Source organism: Meleagris gallopavo, chromosome Z (genome assembly GCF_905368555.1).
Source record: "Meleagris gallopavo chromosome Z, MGAL_WU_HG_1.1, whole genome shotgun sequence".
Taxonomy (NCBI): Eukaryota; Metazoa; Chordata; class Aves; order Galliformes; family Phasianidae; genus Meleagris; species Meleagris gallopavo.
Genome location: NC_139435.1, coordinates 75684146 through 75707410, shown reverse-complemented (window position 1 = coordinate 75707410; position 23265 = coordinate 75684146). Strand labels below are relative to the sequence as shown.

The following is a 23265-nucleotide window of genomic DNA, read 5'->3' as shown; positions in this document are numbered from 1 at the left end:
AGCAACATTCTCAGTTGATTCCTTTTTTTTTTTTTTAATTACTGTCTTTGCTCTACAGACATCTACATCCATAGTGATGGATCAGAGCAGTACTGTAAGCACTGCAAACAGCTTATTTTTGAGGATCCAGATGCTAATGCAACATTTCTCCTTTGTGAAAAATGCTTGGCAAAATGAAATCAACAGCAGCACCAAACCACATCCCATATTATGCTCCAGAAAATAAGCCACTCAATGGCCCTGGCACCTCTGGACAATGCTCTCTGCTCTCTGCCACGGGAGCTAATGTAGTGGGTAAACAAGAAATACACTAGTGAAAATGACAAGTATCCTTGCAATGAATTTATATTCAGACTGCCGTAACGCGCAATTGGAGCTGTATGCTATAGGAAGTACTACAGCAGCAGCCATCCGAAACAGAAGATAAGCCTGATGAGGAGCTGTGCAAGTTCAACAGTGACCCAACCTGGGCTGGACTTGCAGCCAGGCTTTCATGAGCCCTGCTAAATGTATTTTGGTTGCACCAGACTCAGTCACAGTGCCTAATTCTACAATCATCCCAGACAAAGGAACCATCTGGGTTAATAATGCAGAAGACTGCAATTAATGAATGATGAGTGACAAGACAGGTCCTGATTTGACTCTTTTGGGCTTCCAGCAAAGGGCAGCTGGATGTTGCTTTTCACACCTCTGCACCTTGTCCCTTTGCTGTCTGCCTGCCTTGCCTGATGCCTGTCCCTCAGCTCAGCTTCCCAGCCTCCTCCCAGCCCTGCAGCAGAGCAGCTCTGCAGCCCACACAGCCGCAGCAGTGAGGAGTGGGGTCATAGCAGAGGGCTCCATGCTGCTGTCCTAGAGGTGCACACACATGCTTTGCTCTGCCCTGTCCTGGGGAAACATGGGAGCACGCAGGAAGGTGCCAGTGTTTTAAATCCAGCCATCAACTTGACCTACTGAATCCCATCACTGAACTGCCTGTAATTGCCCTCTCTGGTCCCTGTCCTCCTCCTCCTCCTCATAATTTCACTGCACTGAGTGAAAATCCTTCAATGAACTTTCACTCAGTGCCATCCTAGTGGCTTGCTTCAGCACTCATTCTTATTTACATATATATATGTAATATGTATTATATATAAATATTCACATATTTATGATGCCATCCAACTGCCAACTTTCATTAAAATCAAACTTAGAAGTCATTAGGCATGGTGGACTTGCAGATGTGTTCATGTGCAGCATGACAGTGCAGCTACACAGCAGTTATTTGTAAAGGGAAATAAGGCTAAAAATTACCTTCACCAGAAAAGAGCATCACCACTCCAGTGAGGCTGGGGAGCCAGAAGCTGATTTGGTGATGTGGCAAAGTGAGAGCTCTGAGGACTTTTATTAGGCTGTGCTGGGGTAGAGATAGCCACAGTGAGCAGATGGAGAAGGAGGAAGTGTTGGTGTATAGGAGCACATAAGGGTGTGTATGCATGTGCACATTTTTCCTGTAAAGAATGTATTTCTGTTTCCTTATTCTCCGTTTTCTAGAACATCTTATCTCTGTGCTAAAAAAAGGTGTGCCATTACGTACTTAAATGTGTATACTCATATTTACTCATATGCTCACAAGGACACACCTGCATCTATGTATAATAGAAAAGATCTCAGGCTGTTACAGAGTACTTTTATATATTTAACCCTTGCCCTGCTTCCAAAGCCACGTTCAGCAAGAGCAAGACAGTGGTCTTGAGGATAGATAAAAGATGGCAGTATAGGCTACTGCAGCACAAATATGTGGAATTATATGTTAGACACTTCCTGACTTTGTGACATTAGTTCCCAGCAGCATGCTGTGACTTCTTTTCCTTTGCTTGCTAAACTTAAGGCATGACATGTTTAAAGCATTATGGGAAATCAAACCAACTCTGCCTTGAATCACAGTTGAGGTCTGTCGCTGCACCTCAGGAAGATTCCCTACAAGTACCCATGTCAAATAGGAAAGAAATGAAAGACATTTTACTAGCAGGCATCTGGTGTTTCCTGATAGCAGTGGAGTGTGGAAACTCTAGACTGACCTGCAAGTGCTGAAAAGTGGTTTCTCTGCTCATTTATGTTGCCAGAGCTGCCTTCCGCTGATCAATCCATGAGAGATGTTCAGAGGGTCTGCAGGCTTTGAAAGCCTGGCTTGCTCATCGGAGAAGGTGCTTAGTTGAATGATGGCTGAGAAGATCAGCAGTGACAGCACTAGTGTCTTAGGCAGCTGCCTCATCATCTTGGTGCTGACAACACCAAGTTCAACCAAACCATATGGTAATTATCGGGCTGGCTTCCAGAAGATATCAGAAAGAAATGTGTAAGAAAAAAGAAAATAAAGGAGGCAGGAGCCTGTGGTCATGCACCTTGACTGTTTCTCCATGAGCCTTCTGTGGCACAAGTGCAGAGGCACTTTCAAGCAGTGACGGGGAGCCACTCAGGAAGAGCAAGGAGACAGAATCACAGAATCACAGAATGGCCAGGGCTGGAAGGACCTCAAGGATCACGAATCTCCAACCCCCCACCACATGCAGGACCACCAACCTCCACATCTCACAGCAGCCCAGGCTGCCCAGGGCCCCATCCAACCTGGCCTTGAACACCTCCAGGGATGGACGGGGATCCACAGCCTCTCTGGGCAGCTGTTCCAGCACCTCACCACTCTCACAGCAAACAACTTCCCCTGACACCCAACTGAAATCTGCCCTCCCTCACCTTCCAACCATTCCCCTTGTCCTGCTGTTATCTCCCCTTTCCAAGAGCTGACTCCCCTCCTGTCTGTAGGCTCCCTTTAGGTCCTGCAGGCTGCACTGAGGTCACCCCGCAGCTTCTTTTCTCCATGCTGAACAAGCCCAGCTCCCTCAGCCTGTCTTTGTAGGGAGGTGCTGCAGCCCCCTGCTCATCTTTGTGGCTCCTCTGGACCTTCTCCAACAGCTCCACATCTTTCCTATCTTAGGAACTCCAGCCCTGGACGCAGTGCTGCAGGTGGGGCCTCAGAAGAGCAGAGCAGAGGAGGACGATCACCTCCCCTGTCCCTGCTGGCCACCCCTCTGCTGATGGAGCCCAGGATCACGTTTGCTTTCCAAGCTGCAGGAGCACACTGCTGGCTCATGTTCAGTTTTTCATCCATCAAGACCCCCAGGTCCTTCTCTGCAGGGCTGCTCTCAAGGACCGCTCCTTCCAGTCTGTATGGATGCCTGGGATTCTTCTGGCCCAAGTGCAAAATTCTGCACTTTGCCATGTTGAACCTCATCAGGTTCACCGAGGCCCACCTTTCCAGCCTCTCAAGGTCCCTCTGAATGGCATCCCTTCTTTCCACCACTCCAGCTTGGTGTCGTCAGCAAACTTGCTGAGGGTGCACTCGATTCCATCATTGCTGTCACTGATAAGGATGTTACAGAGCACCGGTCCCAAGACAGAGCCCTGGGGAGCCACTCGTTACCAGCCTCCACCTGGACATGGAGCCATTGATCACCACCCTCTGTCTGCGGCCTTTCAGCCAATTTCTCATCTATCGAGTGGTCCACCCATCAAATCCACATCCCTCCAGTTTGCAGATAAGGATGCGGTGGGGGACCGTGTCAAAGACCTGATGCTGAGACCTGAACTGCTTGTCGTGCCAGATAAACAGAACTCCTCTGTCCCAAGGAGGTTGGACTGTACAGATTCAAGACTGCTCCCGGGGATGGCACACCATTTCATGTTTTAAAGACGGGTGCAACCTTCACAGTGACTCACTGACGGCAGCAGGCATTCTCTTCCTATTTTGCTTCTGTCAGCACAACTTCACTGAGATCACACTCTGCTGCTTTTCACAGAATCACTGAATCACGGAGGTTGGAAAAGAGCGCTACGATCAGCCAGTCCAGCTCCAACCCACCTCATCACGCCCGCTGTTTTTGTCCCTCAGTGCCACATCTCCGCGGGTCTTGAGAGCAGCGTGGTGACCGCACCACATACCCGGGCAACCCGCGCCAACGCGTCGCCGTTCCTGACATCCAACTTGGACGTCCCCCGGTGCAACCTGGGCCCTCTCCCCCTAGACCCACCGCTCTACCCGGGAGAAGGCGCGCAGGGCAGCGGGACCACTGCGCGGGATCGGCGCCCGCTGGCCAACACCGCCCCCCGCGGGTCGCGGGGATGCGCGGAGGCACAGACGGCGGGCGGGGCGCGGGGCCCGGGGCCGCCCCCAGCGGGCGGAGCCACCGCCGCCCCCGCCCCGACCCCATCCCGTCCCCCGGCGGCGGCGCGGGGCGCGCGGCGGTCCCCGTCAGCGCGGCGGCATGAAGGAGCCGGCGCTGCCCGGCACCTCGCTGCAGCGGGCCTGCCGCCTCCTCGTCGCCTTCTGCGCGCTGCACCTCTCGGCCACGCTGCTCTACTACCTGGCGGGCAGCTCCCTGACGCCGCCGCGCAGCCCCGAGCCGCCGCCGCGCCGCCCGCCGCCCGCCAACCTCTCGCTGCCGCCTTCCCGTCCGCCGCAGCCCGCCGCCCGGCCCCGGCCCGTCTCGACGCAGCCCAACACCCGCCAGGACTCGGCGCCGCCGGGGCCGTGCCCCGACCCGTCCCCGCTGCTCGGTGAGTGCCGCCCCCCGCCCCTCCGCGGGCCGTGACAGCGCAGCCCCGGAGTCTCTCGACGACGCGGCCCCTACGGCTCGGGAGCGCGCCGGGCGGGCGGACGGGTGGGGGCTGCCCGGGGCGCGGCACCGCTTCCTGCGCCCGACCCCCCCGGGTACTGCTGCGCCGCGGCTGCGTTGCGCATCCTCCGCTTTCCCCGAGGCTCCGCCGCGCGCGGCGCTCGGTTCTCGGAGGGAGCGGAGGGGCTGCGCGCGGGGCACGGGGTCCGAGCGGCGCTCCCCGCACGGTGGGACCCGCGGTGCGGTGTTCCGATACGTGATGTCCCGCCGGTTGTGCCTCTGCACATGGAGGGTGGGCAGCGCCGCGCCCCGCCGCGCGCTTATGGGATCGCGGCGGGTAGAAGAGACTTTCGAGAAGTTCCTTGTGGTTTTCTGTTAGCGAAACCGTCGCCGAAATTCGGAGTTTCACTCGGTGCTCGCTGGTCAGCTGCATCGATGCATCTGAATAGCAGATGACGGGGTTGTTTCGGGAAGGCGGTTTTGAGGTCGTTAAAAGGGACTGTGTTGTTGTTGGTTTTTCTTTTTTTCTTTTTTTCTTTTTTCTTTTTTTTTTCCTGCTGATTTTGATTCGTGTCTTTCACTTTTTCCCTTCAGTCGCTTTGTTCGGGGGTGTGCCGCCCCTTCGAAGCGATTTGATCTGAGCGATCTTCGCTCGCCTTGATCCTCCCAGGCACTCTGAAGTTCTGGGAGCTGGGGGAGTTGCTGTCCCCGGGACTCAGAGCATTGTCCGATCAGTGTCTGGATGGTCAGCTGAATGCACAGGGTCACTGTTCCCAGACCTGTTCCAGAAATGTGGAGGCGTGGCTCTGAGGGACATAATTAGTGGGCATGGTGCTGATGGGTCGGTGGTTACACTTGATGGTCTTCTTTTCCAGCCTCGGTGGTAGAATGATTCTGTGATTCTACACCATCTCTGTGTTCTTTTCAGTGCAGCACATGCACCATACAAGAGGCCCAGTAAGGCTGCGGGCAGTGGTTGCAGTTGTTCAGAGCTGTAGGGTCCTTGTGGTGCAGGATCCAATGGTTTCCAGCAGCCCCAGTTCCAGGGGTGTGTTCAGGTGTAGGCATGAGCCCATATGGCTCTCGGGTCTGCAGCCAGCATGTTACTGAGGAACCCAACTGCTCTGCGGTATTGCATTTATGATTGCTTCTTTCAGGTTCTGGTTCTGGCAGCAAATCACATTTGTAAAACTGCCCTGCTGTGCTTCGTATTGGTCAGAGTTCTGTGTTCTGATGATCTGCTCATGTCTCTGTGATCAGCACGGCACTGGAATGGTGTCCTGTTCACAGGCATTTCTCATCTTCTTGGCATCCCCAGCTTCCCAAAGCCGTAGGGCACTGCTCTGACGTGAGCTGGTGGCTCTGTGGCCTCATTCTTCCAGCATCTCCTTCTTGGATTTCCTCTTCTTTCTCTTCCCTCCCTCACTGGATGACATGTGATGAATCATGCAGGGTATGTGTGACCGAGCTGCTCGGCCTTCCTGAGCAGCCAGAGACACACTGCTGCCAGCAGCCTGGGTGCTTCTCTCTGGTGATGCTCAGGATGAGAACCCAACGGTCCCTGCTGTCTGGCTACTGGGCAAATGCATGACCTGGATGAACTGTAATCTCTGAGAGAGCCTTTATTTAATATGCTTTTATGGTTCACTTCCCATTATTTGTAACTTGAAAGCATAGACCAAGGCTGGGAAAGTAATGCAGTAAGTCGAATTTGGATTAGACGTTCCCGAAGTGTTTTGGATTTATGCTGCAGCTGAGAGCTGCCTGTGAGAAGCCTAAAAGGCAAAAGGAAGTCTGTCTCTGTTCTAGAGGTGATTGTTCCCCAGACTGGTGTGTTCTTTATCAGAGTGTTCTTTATCCAGAATAACATTATTTCAAAAAGAATATAAATGCTGTTCGGTAGGACTAGTCTATGTGGGCTGACATGCCTTCAAAAAAAAGTTAAGTGATTTCTTGTTTTACCTCGAGGCCTTTGTTTTGGTGCTGGTGCTGTTGTCATGTAGGATGGAGGGAGGAAGGGGCCAGCTGCTTTGGCAGCAGCGTCACCTTGCAGAAGAGCTCATCCAAGAGCAGCACTTACTTATCTTTTGGTGCCAGATGCCTGCAGAGCAGACTCTCACAGACAGGCCTCTTGGTGTCTCAGGGATGTCATTTTCAAGTCCTGCCTGGCCCAGAGCACGTGTTGTTTACGGAGCTGTTTTTGCCTACAGCTGTCACCTGGGCCCTTTCTGACCGCAGTTAGATACCAGGTGTGGTTGGCAGAGGGGTGGCAGGCAGAGAGGTGTCGCTTGCAGCCCTGGGAGCAAAGACAACCCAGGAGCCCCGAGCGTGCCGTGCCACAGAGCGACGTCTTGCTGTATGGCTTTCTGCCCCAGATGTAAGTTTAGAAGACATGACAGCAGCACGCTGAAGTAATTATGCAATATTGACAACAGAGAGACAAAAATTCCAGCTGTTTATCCCAGCAGTCAGCATTCTGGGCAAAAAAGGATCCTTCTCGCCATCAGCAGGGCACCTCTGTGAGCAGCAGGGCCAGGGGGAAGGAGCGTGGGAGCAGCTGCTGGCCCTGGGAGCAGCCGGATTGCAGCACAGCCTGCTGCAAGCGGTGTGTCAGCCCTGCGTCTGTGGGTGATGCAGATAGAGGATGCCAGAAGAACACCTTCCACAGCTGAGTGTGGAAGCCTGTGGGTGGATATTCTGCATCTCCAGGTGCTGGCAGTGCCAGTTGCCACGCAGCAGGCCTGGCTGGGCTCCGTGCAGCATGCACTGAGGCCTGGCTCCCACCGGCTGGGGCATCACAGGCAGCCAGGGGAGCTCCGTGTGGAGCAGGGCTGTGCTTCTCTGCCGGCATGAGCAGTTGGACGTCCCTAGCCTGGTGTCACTTTGGGGAATGGCTTGGATTGTTTCTTTAGGCTGGAAAGGTCTTGGAAGGGTGGTCCTCCTCATTCTGGGGACGTGGCACAGCAACTGGGGTGCGCAGGCAGGATGAGGAGACTTTCCATTTTGTGCATCCCGTGTTTTGTAATGTGCTCATTTCCCTGCCAGATCTGGGGCAAGAGTAAGTTTTCTTGGAAACTGGGCCAAGTTATGGTTGGAAAGAGGCAGAGACTTGCCGCTTCCCAAGCTACGTTTGGATGCAAGCTCGCCTGAGCCCTCAGTTCCTCGCCCAGCCTGGAGCTCCGAGGCCTGGCTTTGTGAGGTGGAGGGGCTTTGTGGCCCTCCAGGCAGCCACCTCCTCCTCAGTGCAGTGAGACGTGGCCGCTGGAGCTGCAGCAACTTTTCCGGCTGCTTGCCTCCCAGCAATGCTTGTTCTCCAGAGCTCGGGGCAGCCCCAGGCCCTGCAGCTGTCTGCTCCTCTCATCTCACCTTGCCCTGCCAGCCAGGCTGCCTCCCTGCCTCCTTCGGGCTCCAGCTGCAGCCAGGCTGGAGGGCACGGGACAGAGCTGCAGGGATGGGGCGGGAGCTGCTGCTGGCCTGTCTGTCAGGGAGGTCTCGGTCCGTCTGTCTGTGCTCATGCGTCTTGCATCAGGGTGGGGTTTTCCTGGCAGAGGCAGATTGGTTTTTTTTTTTTTTTTTTTTTTTTTTTTTTTTTTCCTGATTGAGGCAGCTAGGGAAGTCTCTCCGCTTGTTTGTTTAGAGTTTGCAGTTCAAGGGCCTGGAATTTAATTTTGCAGTGACAGCCTGCAGCGAGTTCCAGTGCGAGTGAGGCTGATCGCGTGCAGACTGCCCTGCTCGGGGGAGGGATGCACAGCCCCTGCACAGAGCATATGCTGGGTTGTGGCCATCACCGAGGACTTTGCTTCTCTCCCCTGAGTACTTACTGGTGGAAAAGACAATATTTTTTGTTATTTCAAGGCATTGTACGCCAGTGCGAGACCTTGTGTCGGAGTAGGTGTCATTTGTTGCTGGGTTTGTAACTTTTGCTCTGAATAACTGTTGCACAGTTGACCCTATAAACCTGCTGTTGCGCACACCAGCTGCTGCCAACGTGTGTGGCAATCCCTTGTGTTTTCCAGCCCATTTCCTCCTGGGGCCCATGGGGTGGATGGGTGACGGCACGTGCTGAGGTTCCAGGCTCAGGCCTTGCACCAGCAGAGCTGACTTCTGCGAGGGGGCACTCTGCGAGAAGAGGCTGGCTGAAGGAAGCAAATCCTGCAGGTTGGGAAGCTGTTCTTGTTTCCCCCCCCACCCTGCCCCCCCCAGCATATCTGCAGACAGATTTGATGCTGTCTTTGGCAGAAGGAGCAGGCTTGCACCCATCCATGGCTTGCTCCCCTGTGTTCCCCTGTGGGACCAGCCAACGCCTTGCCTTGTGGGTCTGGGGTCTGCAGTGTCCTCTGCTCCCCTGCCTGTGGCTGAGGCTTGGCCCAGCTTTCTGGGGTGAGGCTCATTTTGTTTTTCCCAGCAAGGAATGGGTTGGCACAGTCAGCAGCTCTTCCCTTTTCTGTTCAGGCCCTGCAAAGAGGCTTTTTTGTTTCTCTGTGTGAGTGCTGCTTCCTTTTTCCAGCTTTCCTCCTGCACAGGCTCGCCTGCCCTGGCAGCACATGCGTGCACATGTCTCGGCAGCAGCAGAGCGCGCTGCTTTCTGCCGGGGTGACAGAATCCTTCTCACCCACCCACTGCGTGCAGCACGTTTCAAGCCTCCCCGCTAGGAACTTTTGTTTCCACTGTCTCTGAACTAAGCATCTGAGATCTGTGCCCACCCTGAACCACATGGGTGAGCTGTGCTGGTTTATCCAGAGGAGCCATTCAGCGCTATCTCCAGACTGCAGGGCTGCTGCCGCTGTGCCCGTCCCGCTGCATCCTGAGCCCTTTGGGGTTGCCTCCTCCTGCAGGCACCAGGGCAGCTCTGCAGGGTGTTGCCGCTCCAGTTTCCCCCGTATTTCTGGCATTTGTGGCCCAGGGAGAGAGGCTAGAACAGCTGTTAGACTGATGACGGCATTAAGTTGAGCAGGTCGTGGTCTTTTGGTGCAAGGGTCCTGTGGCAGCCCTGTGGGTTAGCAGGGCGAGCACTGTTGAGGGGTTGTACTGGCAGCCTGTACAGCTGCAGTTTTGGTTGTTGTGGCAAACATGGCCATGTAGTGGTAGGGAATATGGAGGTTGTGAGGATACGTTGTGTTGTTGAGGTGCACTTGACCGCTTTGTTCCCTGCAGCTTTTTGCAAGCCTCACCTTTTGCTTCGTTTGAAAACTTGTTTCCTGTTTGTACAAACCACATTGGCTCCTCTGCTCTCTGTGCCTGCGCAGGGCTTTTCCTGTGCACCTTTTGTTTGAAGCCGAGCAGAAATGTTTCAGTGAGAGACATTGGGGTGGAGGGAAGTGGGGGAGGGACGGGATGATGGCATAGCTGATTTCTTGTTTTTTTCTTTTTTATCTCCCTCTCTTGCCCAACCATGGCTTCTTAAGTCCTCCTTTAACGATCACTGAGCTGTTTGGATGCTAGGTGGTGCTTTTGCATCTTCTGTCAGGTTCTGGCAGTTGCTTTTTCAAGTTTTCTAAGTGTTCTTTAGCTAAAAATGTACAGCAAAGCTGGAAATGAGGGTGCTGTGATGGAGCAGTGTGACTGAATCCCAGAGATGCCCACCTACAAGGCCTGGGCTATACGTGTTGCTGAGGTTGCATGTCCACACTGCTCTGTCACACACGTGTGCCTTTGGCTAGGACTCAACACACAGCAGTAAGCCCATTGTCAGGCAGGCATCTGGAAGGGAAGCCGAAGAGTCTGAAGGAAGAGAACCAGGCTGGAAAGTTGACACGGTGAGCACACACAGGTGCAGCATTAGCTGATGGGACAGCAGCCACAACAAACTTCGCGTGTTTTCCTGGCATGGTTCTTGCCCTGGGTCAGAGTCACTGGGTAATGCTGACCTCAGGGACACTCACTGCCCAGGTGGCCGAAGTGCAGCCAAAATGGTTTGAAACGAGACTGGACCTCACTGCTGGAGGTGGAGTGTGTGTGCACTTTCGGTTTAATGCTTGTCCCAGTAGATAAGGAGTGGGCAGCATCAGTTTGTGTGGGTGGCATTTTCCTGCTGCTCATTGCCAGTGTGTGGCTTTGTGAGTTGCAGGCTTGTTTGTTACAACCATTCTGTATTTGAAGATAACTCGCCCAGACTTTCATATTTTGCTGTTCCTACTGACACCAGTGAAGTGTATTGGCCGGGTGCTTTGCATCCCACTGACTTTAGAAGCAACTGCCTCACTGCTAGAACAGCAAAAACTGTACTTGAGGAGCTCTCGCTGCCTTGGTTATTGGAGCAGTGCTGACTGGAACATGTACTATATTTAAAGCTGATTTCATTAAGATAAGGAAGGGAGTGTTATTACTGGTAATTTCTCATCAGCCTCTTTTCCAGCTTCCAAGCCTGCTAACTCTATCTTCTGCATCTGGCGCTCATCATGACTGCATTTTGTTGCCCATCCTTTCCTTTCTCCAGCCTGTTGGATGAGGTGAGGAAAAGCTCTCCTGCTCCAGGTGAGCCAAGGGGAGGTCTGGTACCGCTCAGCCAAGTTATGCAGCTTTTGTCCCCCTGCTGCACCCGCCCTGGGCACAGCTGCTGTGTGCTTGGCTGGGGAGCTTGCTGCTGCTGGTGGGGCCATCACTGTTTTGCAGGAGGCACGGTGGGGTATGATGCCTTGTAACCCGTGTCCCTCCTGCCCAGATTCCTCCCAGAGCTGTGTCTCCCACTGCCGCAAGGTCACTATTGGGGTCACCAGTGATAAATTACCTTTTTGTGGAGAGCGGCGTGTTGGACCTGGAGTTTCTCCACTGCTGTTGTGGGAGCTCAGGCATCCCATGAGCTGCTTTGTGTGTGCTGCAAGTGGTTTTCAGTTGTACACGCTGGCTTTGGCACAGATTGATCTGGTGGTTTCAAAACTGCCACTGTTGAAACTGAGTGTGGGAACTGCCAACCTGTATGCAAATTTGGGTACGTCTTTAATTTTATTTTTAACAAGGCATAAGTAATGGGCACAGTGACAGAACACTGAAAATATCTGTAAGGAAAAAACAACAAAAGGGGGTTTTGTTTGCTGTGCACGTGTCCAGCTTCGGCGCGATCTGCTCTGTCAGCAGGAGAGCAGGGCTGTGTCCCAAGTGCCTGGTTCTTGCACCGCATGACATGAGGGCAGCATTCCCCTTCCCCAGATACTGCTGGAGAGAGCATGGCTGTGTGGCTGCAGTGCAGACAGGAGGGTTTTTGGGAACCACCAAGCTTCTGTGGGTCCATTTGGGTCTGGCAGCACAGGACTGAGCATTTGCAGGCTTGCCCTGAGTGCTGAGGTGTGGTTGCTTCGGATGCAGTGGGCCCCAGCTTCACACCTCCACGCATCAATGGGATTTCCTTTGGATCCAAACCTGTGTTTAAAAGTAATAATGAATGCCTGCACATTAAGAATGTGTGCCCAGAGAAATAAGTGGTGCGTGGCCGTCAGGATGTGCTAACTGGCTTTGTGCTGTGCCTTCCTTCCAGTTGGACCGCTGCGTGTGGAGTTCTCCCAGCCTGTGAACCTGGAGGAGGTGGCGAGCACAAACCCTGAGGTCAGGGAAGGAGGTCGTTTTGCTCCAAAGGACTGCAAGGCTCTGCAGAAAGTAGCAATCATCATCCCGTTCCGAAACCGAGAGGAGCATCTGAAGTACTGGCTCTATTACATGCACCCAATTCTTCAAAGGCAGCAGCTAGATTATGGAGTGTATGTCATCAACCAGGTAAGATGCAGAGGACGTGAGGCTTTTAACACTTACGGCAGTGCTCCCTGGAACAGAGGAGTGGCTGCTCTATCCTGATGTCAGTGGGCTGATGGGCAGGGATAGAGATGCTGTAAAAACGAAGCTGAAGCACAACACGTGGAATATGAGCAATTTTTCTCTGATGGTTTTGATGGAAAACGTGAGGTGTTTTGCTCCCATCCAGCCTGGCTTATCCTGAAGAGGTTCAAGTTGTTCATAAGGAAAAGAATTCCTAGTAGCACAACCCAAATGAAGTGTTCCTTTCTCACATCTGCCTCAGGAATTGTGTGCAGAGATCTTTAAGGTGACCAGGCAGCATTAATACCTAATCCTGGGAATGGTGTAAAAGTGTAGGGTTTCACTCACTTCTTTAAGCAGCTTTTGCTCACGTTAGTAATAGCACACAGTGTCAGGATGGACAAATCAAAGGGGCTGCAGTGCAGCAGGTAAGTGGTCATCTTGGAGGAAACAGCAGAAAAGGAACAATCGGTGGAGTTCTGGGTTTTGGTTTTTTGTTTTCTTTTTTCTTTTTTTTTTTTTTTTTTTTAATATCTGGGAACCATAAACCTTTCTTAAAGAGAAAAAAGGGTACGTTTCACTCCAGAGCACCTCAGTCCTAGTTATTACCATGGTGGTGGTTAGATAATTGGGTGTTGGAAAGCTGAGGAGTGTGGGCTGTGGTGTGGCAGGGCAGCACGGCTCTGCTGATCTGCAGAGCCCGTGGGATGGGCAGCTCCCAGCACAGCTTCTCTCTCCAGTAGGTTCTTCTGCCCTATTTGCGCCCACTTCACAGTACTGAGAAGTAATATGCCTCCTTATATGTACCTCCTGCAGTTTTTGGGTCAGCCAGTGTGTCTGGGTGCATTGGCCATCCCAGTCCCCTGATCTGGCAGGTCTGCCCGGGACACGGTACTGCTTAGCCGTGAGGACGTGCTGGGATGTCAGTCCCTGCAGTGGCCATCTCAGTGAACCAGAGCCTGCCAGCAGCTTCCCTGGAACACCGGGAGGAGATGCTGGCAGCCTGGGGCCAGCTGGTCGAAGGGAGCTGGTGGCATATCTGGGGCCTGGAGAGCTCAGAAAGCTACCGGATCCCACGGCGCTGCACTGGTGTCATGGGGCTTGCGCTGCCCTGCCTTATGGCTCATCTGATGCTGTGCCTGCGGGGCCGTCGGCGCTCTCTGAGGCAAACCTTTGCAGAGTGGGTTTAAGCAAACGTTCTTTCGAAATGCATCCCTTGGGCAAAGCTGGAGTGGGAGCAACTTCTAGCACACTGGATGTGTGAGTTCTGGATGCATCTGTGGTCAGATGCAGGTTAGCAAGCAAGGCTGCTGGATTTGCAAAGTAAACACGCTCCTTCTGCATGCCTCTAAAAAGTCATTCATGTCTGGGAGAGGCAGCAGAGTTGGTAGTAGTAAAAGTGCTGGATGTGTCTCTCAAGGGTGAGCGGGAACATGGAATGGAGAGATTTGCAGAAAATGAGTTAATTCTGCCAGAATTACGGTAGGAAAATAGTCTTATTTCTCTGCTGTCTTGACAATTGCTTTTCTCTTTTTCTTGTCTGTCCTTCCCTTTGCATCTGCCCTCCTTTGTGTTTTTTTTTTTTTATTTTTCCTTCTAGTGGGGAAATATTACCTTTACTTGTTAATCCTGTCTGTAGCAAAGCAATCACTGAAGCAAGGAGAATTACTGTGTGATCTGATTCTTACACGCTGCCTACGTGCTCTTCTGTCCTCTGCATCTCATAAAAAGAAAGAGGAGCGCTTGAGCCCCGCTACTGCTGCACTGGTAATGTCAAACTTCTTCCTTTCGGAGCAACGCGTTTCTGTCTTGAGCCCGTTGTGTCTCTGCCACACTGGCCCTGTGTGCCTGAATGTGTCAGAGCAGGGTTTGGCTGAAGCCAGAGCAATGTTTCTGAGATGCCCAGTGTGTAACAGGAGCCAGTGGAAAATGTGTATTATGCAACTGCTGCATAACCCAAACCTGACACAAGCTCCAGTTATCCAACCATTTTGCACTGGCCTCCAGCATTTGTCTGTAGTGTCCTTCTTAGCAGTTTTCCAGAGAGTGTGTGTGTGTGAAGGTGTGTGTGTGTGTGTCTGTGTGTACGGGGGGCATTGTGCTCGTCCATCTCATTTTGCAGGGTGCACCAGAGCTCCCCAGGTGTGGAGCACAGATGGAGCAGTGCTTAGCTCCTGCCCACCCCTGCTGCTGGGTGCAGCAGATTTTCCTGCAGCTGCTCTCTTCTTGTACCCAATATTAGGGGTGCGGGAGTCTGCCTTTCCTGCGCAGGGCAGAGGTGGATCATGCTGCTGTGGGAAGAGTTCACAGCACTTCAGAATGCCCCAACAGAGAAGCAGCAAGGGTTTTCTTGGTATCTCCCTGTGGCCCTGGAAATCTATTTCCACCTGCGTGTGGATGCCCATGTGGGCACCATGTGCGTGTGGATCAAATTGGCTTGGAGGATCCCTGACTTGGCTGACAGCCTCCTGATGGGAGTGATAGCCTACCAAAAACACATCCTTGCCATTACCTGCCTCAGACTCACCAGGTTCAGAATGAGATTGAAGGAGGTGCATCCCCAAGTCCTCCGCCCTGCTTTGTAACTGCAGCAGGCATCACAGAGCTGTCTCCTACCTCTGAGCACGAAGCAGGATGAAACTGGGGTGAAACTACCATTCAGATGGCACCTCGCTGTTTTGGAAGCCCGTTAGCACAGGTGGCAGTTCTGTACTGATGTGACTGATACTGAAACAAGGCAGCAGTGTCCTTAGGTGAGTTTGGCTGAGCAGACCAGGTCCAGCAAAGGTGAGCAATGGAAGTAAGTAAACCTGGCTGCTGTTCTCCCAGGGCTAATCCTCTGCGTGTGTGAGCAGCAGCCAGTGCTGGTCTGTGAGGTTGAGGCAGTTGGCCTCGTGGATCTCACGGATCAGCGACTGACGACAAGTTTGTATGTACTGGCAGAGACAAAGGGAGTAAAGCCACTGGTGCTGGGCACAAATGATGGCTTCTGATGTGGGTTGAGTTCTGAGGTGAGAAATCACAGGGAGAAATTTGTCCAGGAAAAACTAGTTAGCAGAAACATGCTTGCACTGCATCTTTTCTTGTTGAAAGCCCAGGAAATAAGTGCAGGGGTTATGCTTGGAGCCTGTATCTGCTGCATGGCTCTTCAGGGCAATGCTTCTTGGCCAAAGAGTGTCCAAACAGATCCCTTCCCACGTGGCAGAGAGCAGGAGCACCTACGGTACATGGAGCTGCCAAGCGAGGCCAGAGATGGACATTGCTTCTGTTCTGCTTCACCTGCTCTTCTGTTGCCAGTGGTGCCACGTCCTACACCACCTGCCCAGAAAGGTGGTAGCTGCCTAGAAAGGGCTCCTGTCACAAAGCTGGGAGTCAGTCAGAGTCAGAAACCTGCAAAACCGCTCGCAGTTTGGAGAGATTTGAATCCCACAGACAGCAGAGATGCTGATGCTTCTGAATTGTCTTGGTTACGGAACAGCTTTCTCCAAAAAGTAAAACTTCTTGGGTGGTGTCAAGAGATGTGAAAATGCAGCTTCTGGTAGAATTATTAATCCCTGTGTATCCCCTGGCTGAGTTAGAGGCCAGCTGAAGGCAGGGTTAAATAAGGCTGAGCCTCTGCTGATCATAAAACCAACGTGGAACACTCTCTTTGCCTTGAGGTGGTGTGAAGAGAAGAGCAGCCGAAGGGGATGAAGTGAGCAAGCTCAGCTCCTGTTGCAGGAGAGCCCCCGGGCTTTGCTTCTGAGGCCCAGCTTCTGGCGTGGCCCAAAACGTTCCCTGTGGGCCAGCTCTCCTGCGCCAGTGCTGTGAGCCCCAGCTGTGCGTAGGCCGTGGGCTCTGCAGCCCCTTTGCCCACAGACCAAAGCCCTCTGTTCCCACAGCTGTAGCCGCTCCCTCTCCCCATCCCCTTTGTTCAGCTTTCCTTTGCCTCCTGCGCTCAAGTTTTCACAGATCTTGCTTATGCATGAGGACGATCAGCTTCCCACCATCTTGGTAAAGGCATGAGCCCTTTTATTTCAGGTGAGGGTGCTGAGAACCGGCTCAGATCCTCCCCCGCTAAAGTTCACTCCTCTCTGTGAAGTCATTTAGGCCCCAGGCAGACAATGAAAGCTTTTGAAAGCTGTGGTTCGACGCTTGCACGTTAAATCCTTCGTTTGAAAGATAGTTGTAACTGTTTCACGGTTAAATTTTTTGCTTTCAGGCTGCAGAGCCATTAACCAGTTTGGATTAATCAGTTTCCAAACAGATTATTTATTAACCAAGCAGAGCCATTCAAGAAAGGAGGTAAATGTGATGCTTGAGGCTGCTCTCCGAGTTTTATCGGTCCTTGATTTGTGTCCCACACCAGACTTGTAGAAGGGCAGGGAGCTGATTTGCACACTCTCATGCATGCATGCACATGCTGCTGGAGCCAGGCATGGCAGGCAGTCCTTTGCTCGACATTGCTTGAAGCTGTGGAGAGGGAGAGGTTGGATGTGGTAGAGCAGGGAGGGGCTGCCAGTTTGGGTTTTGGCAAAAAAGCTCCAGTCTCTTTCAGCATTGCCTCGTGGTGCTCCCTGCACAGGGCTTGGGCTTGGTGCTGCTGTCAGGGTTTGTGCTGGGTGAGAAACCGTCCTGGGCCTCCACTGTCCCTGTGCACATGGGTACAGCCCCGCTGCTGGACCTGAGAGCACCCCAGTGACTTGCTGGCCACATCTGTGTGGCACTGCAAGTGCTGCAAAATGCCTCTGTGCAGGAGGCTGGGCCCACTTCTCTGACCATGTGGCTGCTCTACGGCTGGGACCAGATCAGTGCCACCTCCCAGCAATGCCAAAGGCCTGTGAACCCCATGACAGGTAGGAGACTGGTGGTTTCCACTACTTAATTCAGTGTTTATTTGTTTTAAACCAGGATGGAGATGAAGAATTTAACCGTGCTAAACTGCTGAATGTAGGATTCATGGAGGCTTTGAAGGAGTATGACTATGAGTGCTTTGTGTTTAGTGACGTAGACCTGATCCCGATGGATGACAGGAACACCTACAAGTGCTACAGCCAACCAAGGCACCTTTCTGTCTCCATGGATAAATTTGGATTTAGGTGAGACGCCTTTCGGAGGGGCATTTCCTTCCTCACACTGCCATGATCATTGTAGGCTGGGTGCAGCATTGCGCATCCCCACCTACCAGTGAAAGCCTGGGAAAACATCTCTGGAAAATTCTGGTGGCACACATGTCTCTGCAGGGAGTGGGTGGCTTGGAGCAGGGAGTGAAGCAGAGCCACGTGCTGCCACGCACAGTGGCTGAGCAGCCAGACACAGGGCTGGGAGGAACGGGGAGACTGGTGTCCTGCAGCTGCCCGTGTCCCTTCTTATGTTTCAGAGTGTCAGACGGCTCTTGTTTCTGCCCAGCCTGGAAAGTGAGGCATTCTCATACAGTGAGGACCATGCATGATGCTAGATAAGGCTGTCAGGTGTTATTTTGAGAACAAAATGAAGTATTTTTGGCTGTTCCATTTCAGACCACAGCGGGACCTGCCTTGGTGTCTGGAGGCAGAATAAAACTTGAGTGCCTGCCAGCACGTGTGTACCTCAGGCTGCTGTCAACACAGCTGTGGCTTTTCTTTCCTTTCTATTTTCCATGCCAGATCTCCTCGTGGGAGTGTAAAAACTCATCTATTAAGAGAGCAATGGGTTTGGCCCCACACAGCCAGCCTATCTCTGCCCAGACCCACGCCCACGTGCAAGACTGTCAGCAGTCCTGTGGTTTCTCCTTGCAGCCAGGTGAAGCTTAGAACGGAAAGGCCCCAAGACTGCTTGCTGAAGCAGACAAGATCTGGGTCCCAGTGGGTCTCACTGGTGGGTTGGTGGCTGGACCATCAGCTGGGGTAAAGGTCGCTGCAACCCCTAATGGTGTGTTCTCCTTAATTCCAGGTTACCCTACAATCAGTATTTTGGAGGCGTGTCTGCCTTGAGCAAAGAACAATTCACAAAGATCAATGGGTTCCCAAACAATTACTGGGGCTGGGGCGGCGAAGACGATGACATTTACAACAGGTAAAGCTGCCCACCTTGCAGCTGGAGCACCTCCACCCATCAGGACCTGCCTTCAGGGGGCTTGGGGTGCATGGTGGGAGGGGGAGGAGAAGATCACCACCCACAGAACCCATCCCAAGGCTCTGCAGGTGGCAGCCTGCCAGTGCATCTCTTTGTGCCCGGGAGGGATTCGTCTGTCAGGTTTTAAGGAGCTCTAAACAATGCTGGAAGCCTTTGCTTCCCATCGAGAGGAAGGCTGAGCAATGCCCACGATTGCAGATGAAGTGGGATGTTTTAGTGCAGGGCAGGCTGGGCCCAGTTCTGCCGGAAGGTGGGGGCAGAGGATGTCTGTGGGGTTGCTACCTTTGTTCCCAGGAAGATGGGGCAATCACTTTGAGATATAATCCTGGGAACTCAGATTTGAGAAGCTTTTGACTGCAAGATACACCCTGCATGGTCCTTTCTTTGGGCTTTCCAAACTCTCCTGACCTTCAGGGAGAGCTTCCTTGAGCAGAAGTGCTGAGGATCTGCAGCTGTCCAGTAAACCAAGAAAGGTGAAATCTTGTCTTTTGAGGCACTTGGCTTTCTAGGGGTAGGAAACCCTATTAAAAAAAAAAACAAACAAATAACAACAAACAAACAAACAAACAAAACACAGAGGGAGATACAGAAAGGAAGAATTCAAGCACGTTCCCAGCATTGGCATCCGTGATGTGCACGTGCCTTGTAGAGAGCCAATTTGATGGGCTGCCCCCTCCCCGTGTGGTTTCACCACCACTCGGTTCAGTTTCTACCAGCAGCAGCAGCACTTCAGCTTCCACATCTTGAAAGATGCATGCTCGTCTGGCTGCCGTCCAGATAATTAAAAGCTGGATGCCCCCCATTCCAATTCCACTCTAAAGCATGGAGCAAGGTCGGCTCCGATGCTTGGCAGAGCTGCCTGGGGTGGGGTGGGTTAGCAGATACCCGGTGCTGGCAGGGGTGTCCGCATTCCCGTTGCCGATGCAGTCGTGCGTTAGCAAGCTGCGAACACAGCCCTCAGCAGCAGTGGAAAGCAGGCAGCGGTTGTCACCGGGAGGTGCTGGAACAGCCCTTCTCTGTCCCCCGTCACTTAACATACTTGCTTTCGGCAGGCTGGTGTTCAAAGGCATGGCCATATCTCGGCCGGATGCCGTCATTGGGAAATGCAGAATGATTCGCCACTCGCGTGATCGGAAGAACGAGCCCAACCCGGAGAGGTGCGTGCCTGCCGCCCGAGCCCCGTCCCCACAGCGCCGTAAGCCCCAGGCGTGCCACGAGCAAGCCGCGAGCCGCTGGTAGCAGCACGGCTGGGGGAGCAGCCCTCGCTTTCCTGAGCTGGCCGAGCACGCTCTGACACCACCGCTGCTCCCCGGAGCGGGGGCTGCCCGAGGGCAAAAAGAACGGGAGCTGGGGGTCGCTGAAAGGCTTTTGTTTGCTTTTCCCCTCCGCAGGTTTGACCGAATTGCTCACACCAGGGAGACGATGAGCTCCGATGGTTTGAACTCGCTCTCCTACGAGGTGCTAAGGACTGACAGGTTCCCTCTGTACACGAGGATCACAGTGGCTATCGGCGCGCCCGGCAGCTGACACTGCCGGCACGGCGGAGACCTCGGGACGGTGCCCCGGACGCTGGGCTCGCGGATTCTTTGTGTCATCGGGTTTTGTAAGGGTTGTGATGAACGACACGGAGGTCTTTCTGCATGTCAGAGCCTCTCCAGACGGGCTGGACAACTGCTTTTCCCGTTGGTTGTTTTTATAACTTCACCTCCATTGTTTTGTAAGTTCAGAAGCTGTACAAAACAGTTGTAAATACTTCCTTTCGCCAGAAAATGTTGAATCTGATCTGCCAGAGAGCTCCCCGTGTTCAGTCATTGCTGCTCCCGGGTTAGTGTACCAGCTGCAGCTGTGGGGCACCGGCAGTGACTGCCCACTGGCTTTTTAAATTGGGTGGATGAAAACATTCCTTTTAATTCATTCCTTGGTTTTATTTTATGAAGGACTCTAAAACGCTGCTAAAATTGTACAAGTTTACTCATTTCATTAGATTGTTTTTTAGGAGAGACAAAATTTCGTGGGTTGTTGGGTTGTTGTTTTTTTTTCCCTAATAGTGACCAAAGCAAACAGCCCTCTCCGCGTGCGGAGCACATTACGAATAACCAAGTGTGGATTCCGCGGATGTCACTATTTCTTTCGGTCTCAAAAGAGACTTCTGAGTGAGTTGAGGCAGAATGTGCCCTCAGAGAGCTCTGCGCGCGGGCTGGGAGCTGCACAGATGTGTGGCAGCTCTTTGTGACCCGCAGCAACTGCTGGCTCCCCATAACCTGCCTGCTGGGTGTGATTTTTTTGCCTGAGCAGAGCAACATCTCGTTGGTTGGTTGGTCATTTTAGTTTGCTTGTTTGTTTTTTCCCAGAAAGAGAGGATGGGTTTAATTGCACAAGGAATTGATAGCCTTAAACTTTACAGACACTTTTACCGGTGGTAGGAAGTTGCCACGCTATTTAAACATGGTCTGAAGGTTCTTAAGAGCAACATTCTGCTTGCAAGGTCATGTGTAAAACTTGAATTCACTTATTACTTTTATTGTCGTTGTAACTTTTTGATAACTTTTTAAAGTAATTTGTATATCCTAAGTGGTATATTTAATGCCAGATTAAAGCAGGGTGCAGCATAATGGCATACGCTTCAAGGCCTCCTTTATCTTCAGGCTGGTAGGCTCTCTGTGTCATAACATATGAGAATTTGCTCTGGTGTTTGCCCACGGGCTGCTGAGGTGCTGGCAGGACCACGCTGCGTTTCTCACAAGCCTGGTGAGAGGTTTGCTGTGCCAGGACTCCACGCAGAGCTCTGGGGAGGCACGGAGCAGTGCTGCGAGGCTCTGCCTTCTGCTGGGCATCTCTGCTCCCATCCCGGGCCCTGGGAAAGCTTTGGGCACCAACGCCTCGCAGCTGCTTCAAGCGGTGTAAAGCTCTCTGCCAAAGCAGAAAACCTAATTCCTTCTGGTGAGTTCTGCCCGCCAGCTCTGATCACAGCAATTTGCACTTCGTTGGCCTGTGCTGAAGGCTGTTGAAATCAGGGACACATCTACTGGGGATCATCTTCAGCACTGCCTTTTTTCTTTTTTTTTTTTCTTTTTTTTTTTTTTCTTTTCCTTTGACTTTTTTTTCCCTCTTCCTTTTTGGGGATTTAGGACCACTTAGAACCTGAAGGTTTTGCTGAACCCTTGCGCTACAGGGGTGGGATCCTGCAGGGCCAGGGGACAGTGCCTTGCTCAATTGTCTTGATGTCTCTTCCTAGCCAGCAGTGGCTCCAAGAATGCGCAGACCATGCTGACAGCAAGGTACCCAGCTGCCCTTCCAGAGTCACTTTGGAAACGTGCTCACCACATGCACTCACACATGGTTGCTGGCCAGACCCGCTGCACTTGGCATGGCATGAGAGCGGGCTTGCAGAGTGCACTGAAGGAATGACCTTTTGGCCATCGAGGCTCTGGTGCACGCAGATACGAGGGGGTGCAAGAGTAGGACGTGTTGCAGAAGCCAGGCCAGATACCCATCCGCAGAACCCTGCAGACTGCACCAGCAACTGAGAGACAGGCAAGGCTGGTGGTTTTGTTCTGACATTATCTAAGCAGGCGGGGCCCTGCTCCCACAGGGCAGCTCAGCACCAAACCCCACTGAGCACCTACTGGCAATCCAGGGTCTCTGAGAGAGCACCTTGGTTTAGCCCCGGGCCTCCGTGCTCCAGAAAGCTGGAACCTGTGAGTGTGGAGGAACCTGCCTGCACACTGGCTATGCAAAGCACCCGCCTTCTGCATCTGAGTGTTCTGCTGGTTTTTGCTTGTTTGTCTTTCCTCTGATTATCTAGAGATTAGAAAAAGTTAGTGCAATGAGTTGTTGTTGTGCTGTATGCTGGAATCACAGAATGTCAAGCAGGTGGTCTGAGCGCTTGCTTCTAGTGTTGCCATTGAAGCTGTCTACAGACGTGCCTTGAAAGAGTGGACAGATGGGAACTGGGAAACTAGGAAACCTGAAAACGGTTTTCAGCACGCAGACACTAGTGGAGCGGGAAACTGCCGCCTTGTTTCTTTTCCGACACAAATGCTATGTCAAAGCTGGGGCTGCTGCTTGTTTCACCATTCGGGACCAGCCTGTGGTATCCAACTCTTGTCTCTGCATAAGCTGTGCTCCTTCTTTTGGTGAAATGCTTTTGGTTCAGCCTAGCCCTGAAATTGTCCTTGGGGGCCTTTTCTACAAGCACTCATGTTTACACAGAACTCAGTTTTCACCTGTACTAGGTGTTTTTTCCCTTCCTGCAGCAACACTCAAAGCAGTGCTGTGCATGACTGCAAGAAATAGCTGCAGAGGAAGCACCAATGCTGTTTCCTTGCTGTTGCTGTTTGCTTGCAGGAATGAAGGAGAGTCCCAGCGTGCAGCTTTTCCCCTGGATGTTACTTATGTACCAGACTGTTCACAGGTCTCCCACAGATGGTTTTGCTTTTGCATTTTTATCATTTATATGCCAATGGATGTATAGCCCAATGTTCCTATTTTACTGCTGATGTCAAATAAAGTATTTTCAGTTATGATGTTTGGCAGTATTACTCTATGAAAGGGGCTTCTCCCGGTGCTCTCGCTGTCTGGGTGGGCTCAGGAGTGATGCAGGGCTGGGGAAGCTGCTGTGAGGCCTCACCTTGCTGCCTCGTGCATCAATGGCAAAGGCAAGAGGTGTGGGGGGAAACAAGTGCAGCAAAGTGCTGTGTTTTACCCGTTTCAAGCATAAAACATAGACTTTCCCCTTGCATGCGCACAACCCAGATGCTGGAAATGCACACTGTGC

The 23265-nt window shown here is 52.5% G+C and overlaps 1 protein-coding gene across 2 annotated transcripts; it reads left to right on the top strand.

Moving 5' to 3' along the window:
* Positions 1-4216: 4216 nt before the first annotated feature.
* On the top strand, positions 4217-23014 carry B4GALT1 (beta-1,4-galactosyltransferase 1). Of its 2 annotated transcripts, none has more exons than XM_085214044.1 (6): positions 4217-4590; positions 12121-12356; positions 17286-17473; positions 18306-18428; positions 19541-19645; positions 19880-23014. In XM_085214044.1, the coding sequence occupies exons 1-6, from the start codon at positions 4299-4301 to the stop codon at positions 20013-20015; spliced, it is 1080 nt and encodes a 359-aa protein (XP_085070170.1). In that variant the 5' UTR covers positions 4217-4298; the 3' UTR covers positions 20016-23014. The 2 variants fall into 2 exon arrangements, with proteins under 2 accessions (XP_085070170.1, XP_085070171.1); XM_085214045.1 differs by lacking the exon at positions 4217-4590 and adding an exon at positions 11265-11577.
* Positions 23015-23265: the final 251 nt, after the last annotated feature.

Bases quoted from the DNA above. Each gene is read 5' to 3' on its own strand.
- B4GALT1 (XM_085214045.1), top strand. From the start codon at position 11,277: ATGATGCCTTGTAACCCGTGTCCCTCCTGCCCAGATTCCTCCCAGAGC. The intron at 11,578-12,120 runs GTACGTCTTTAA...CCTTCCTTCCAG, and splicing joins CAACCTGTATGCAAATTTGG to TTGGACCGCTGCGTGTGGAG. The intron at 18,429-19,540 runs GTAAAGCTGCCC...TGCTTTCGGCAG, and splicing joins GACGATGACATTTACAACAG to GCTGGTGTTCAAAGGCATGG.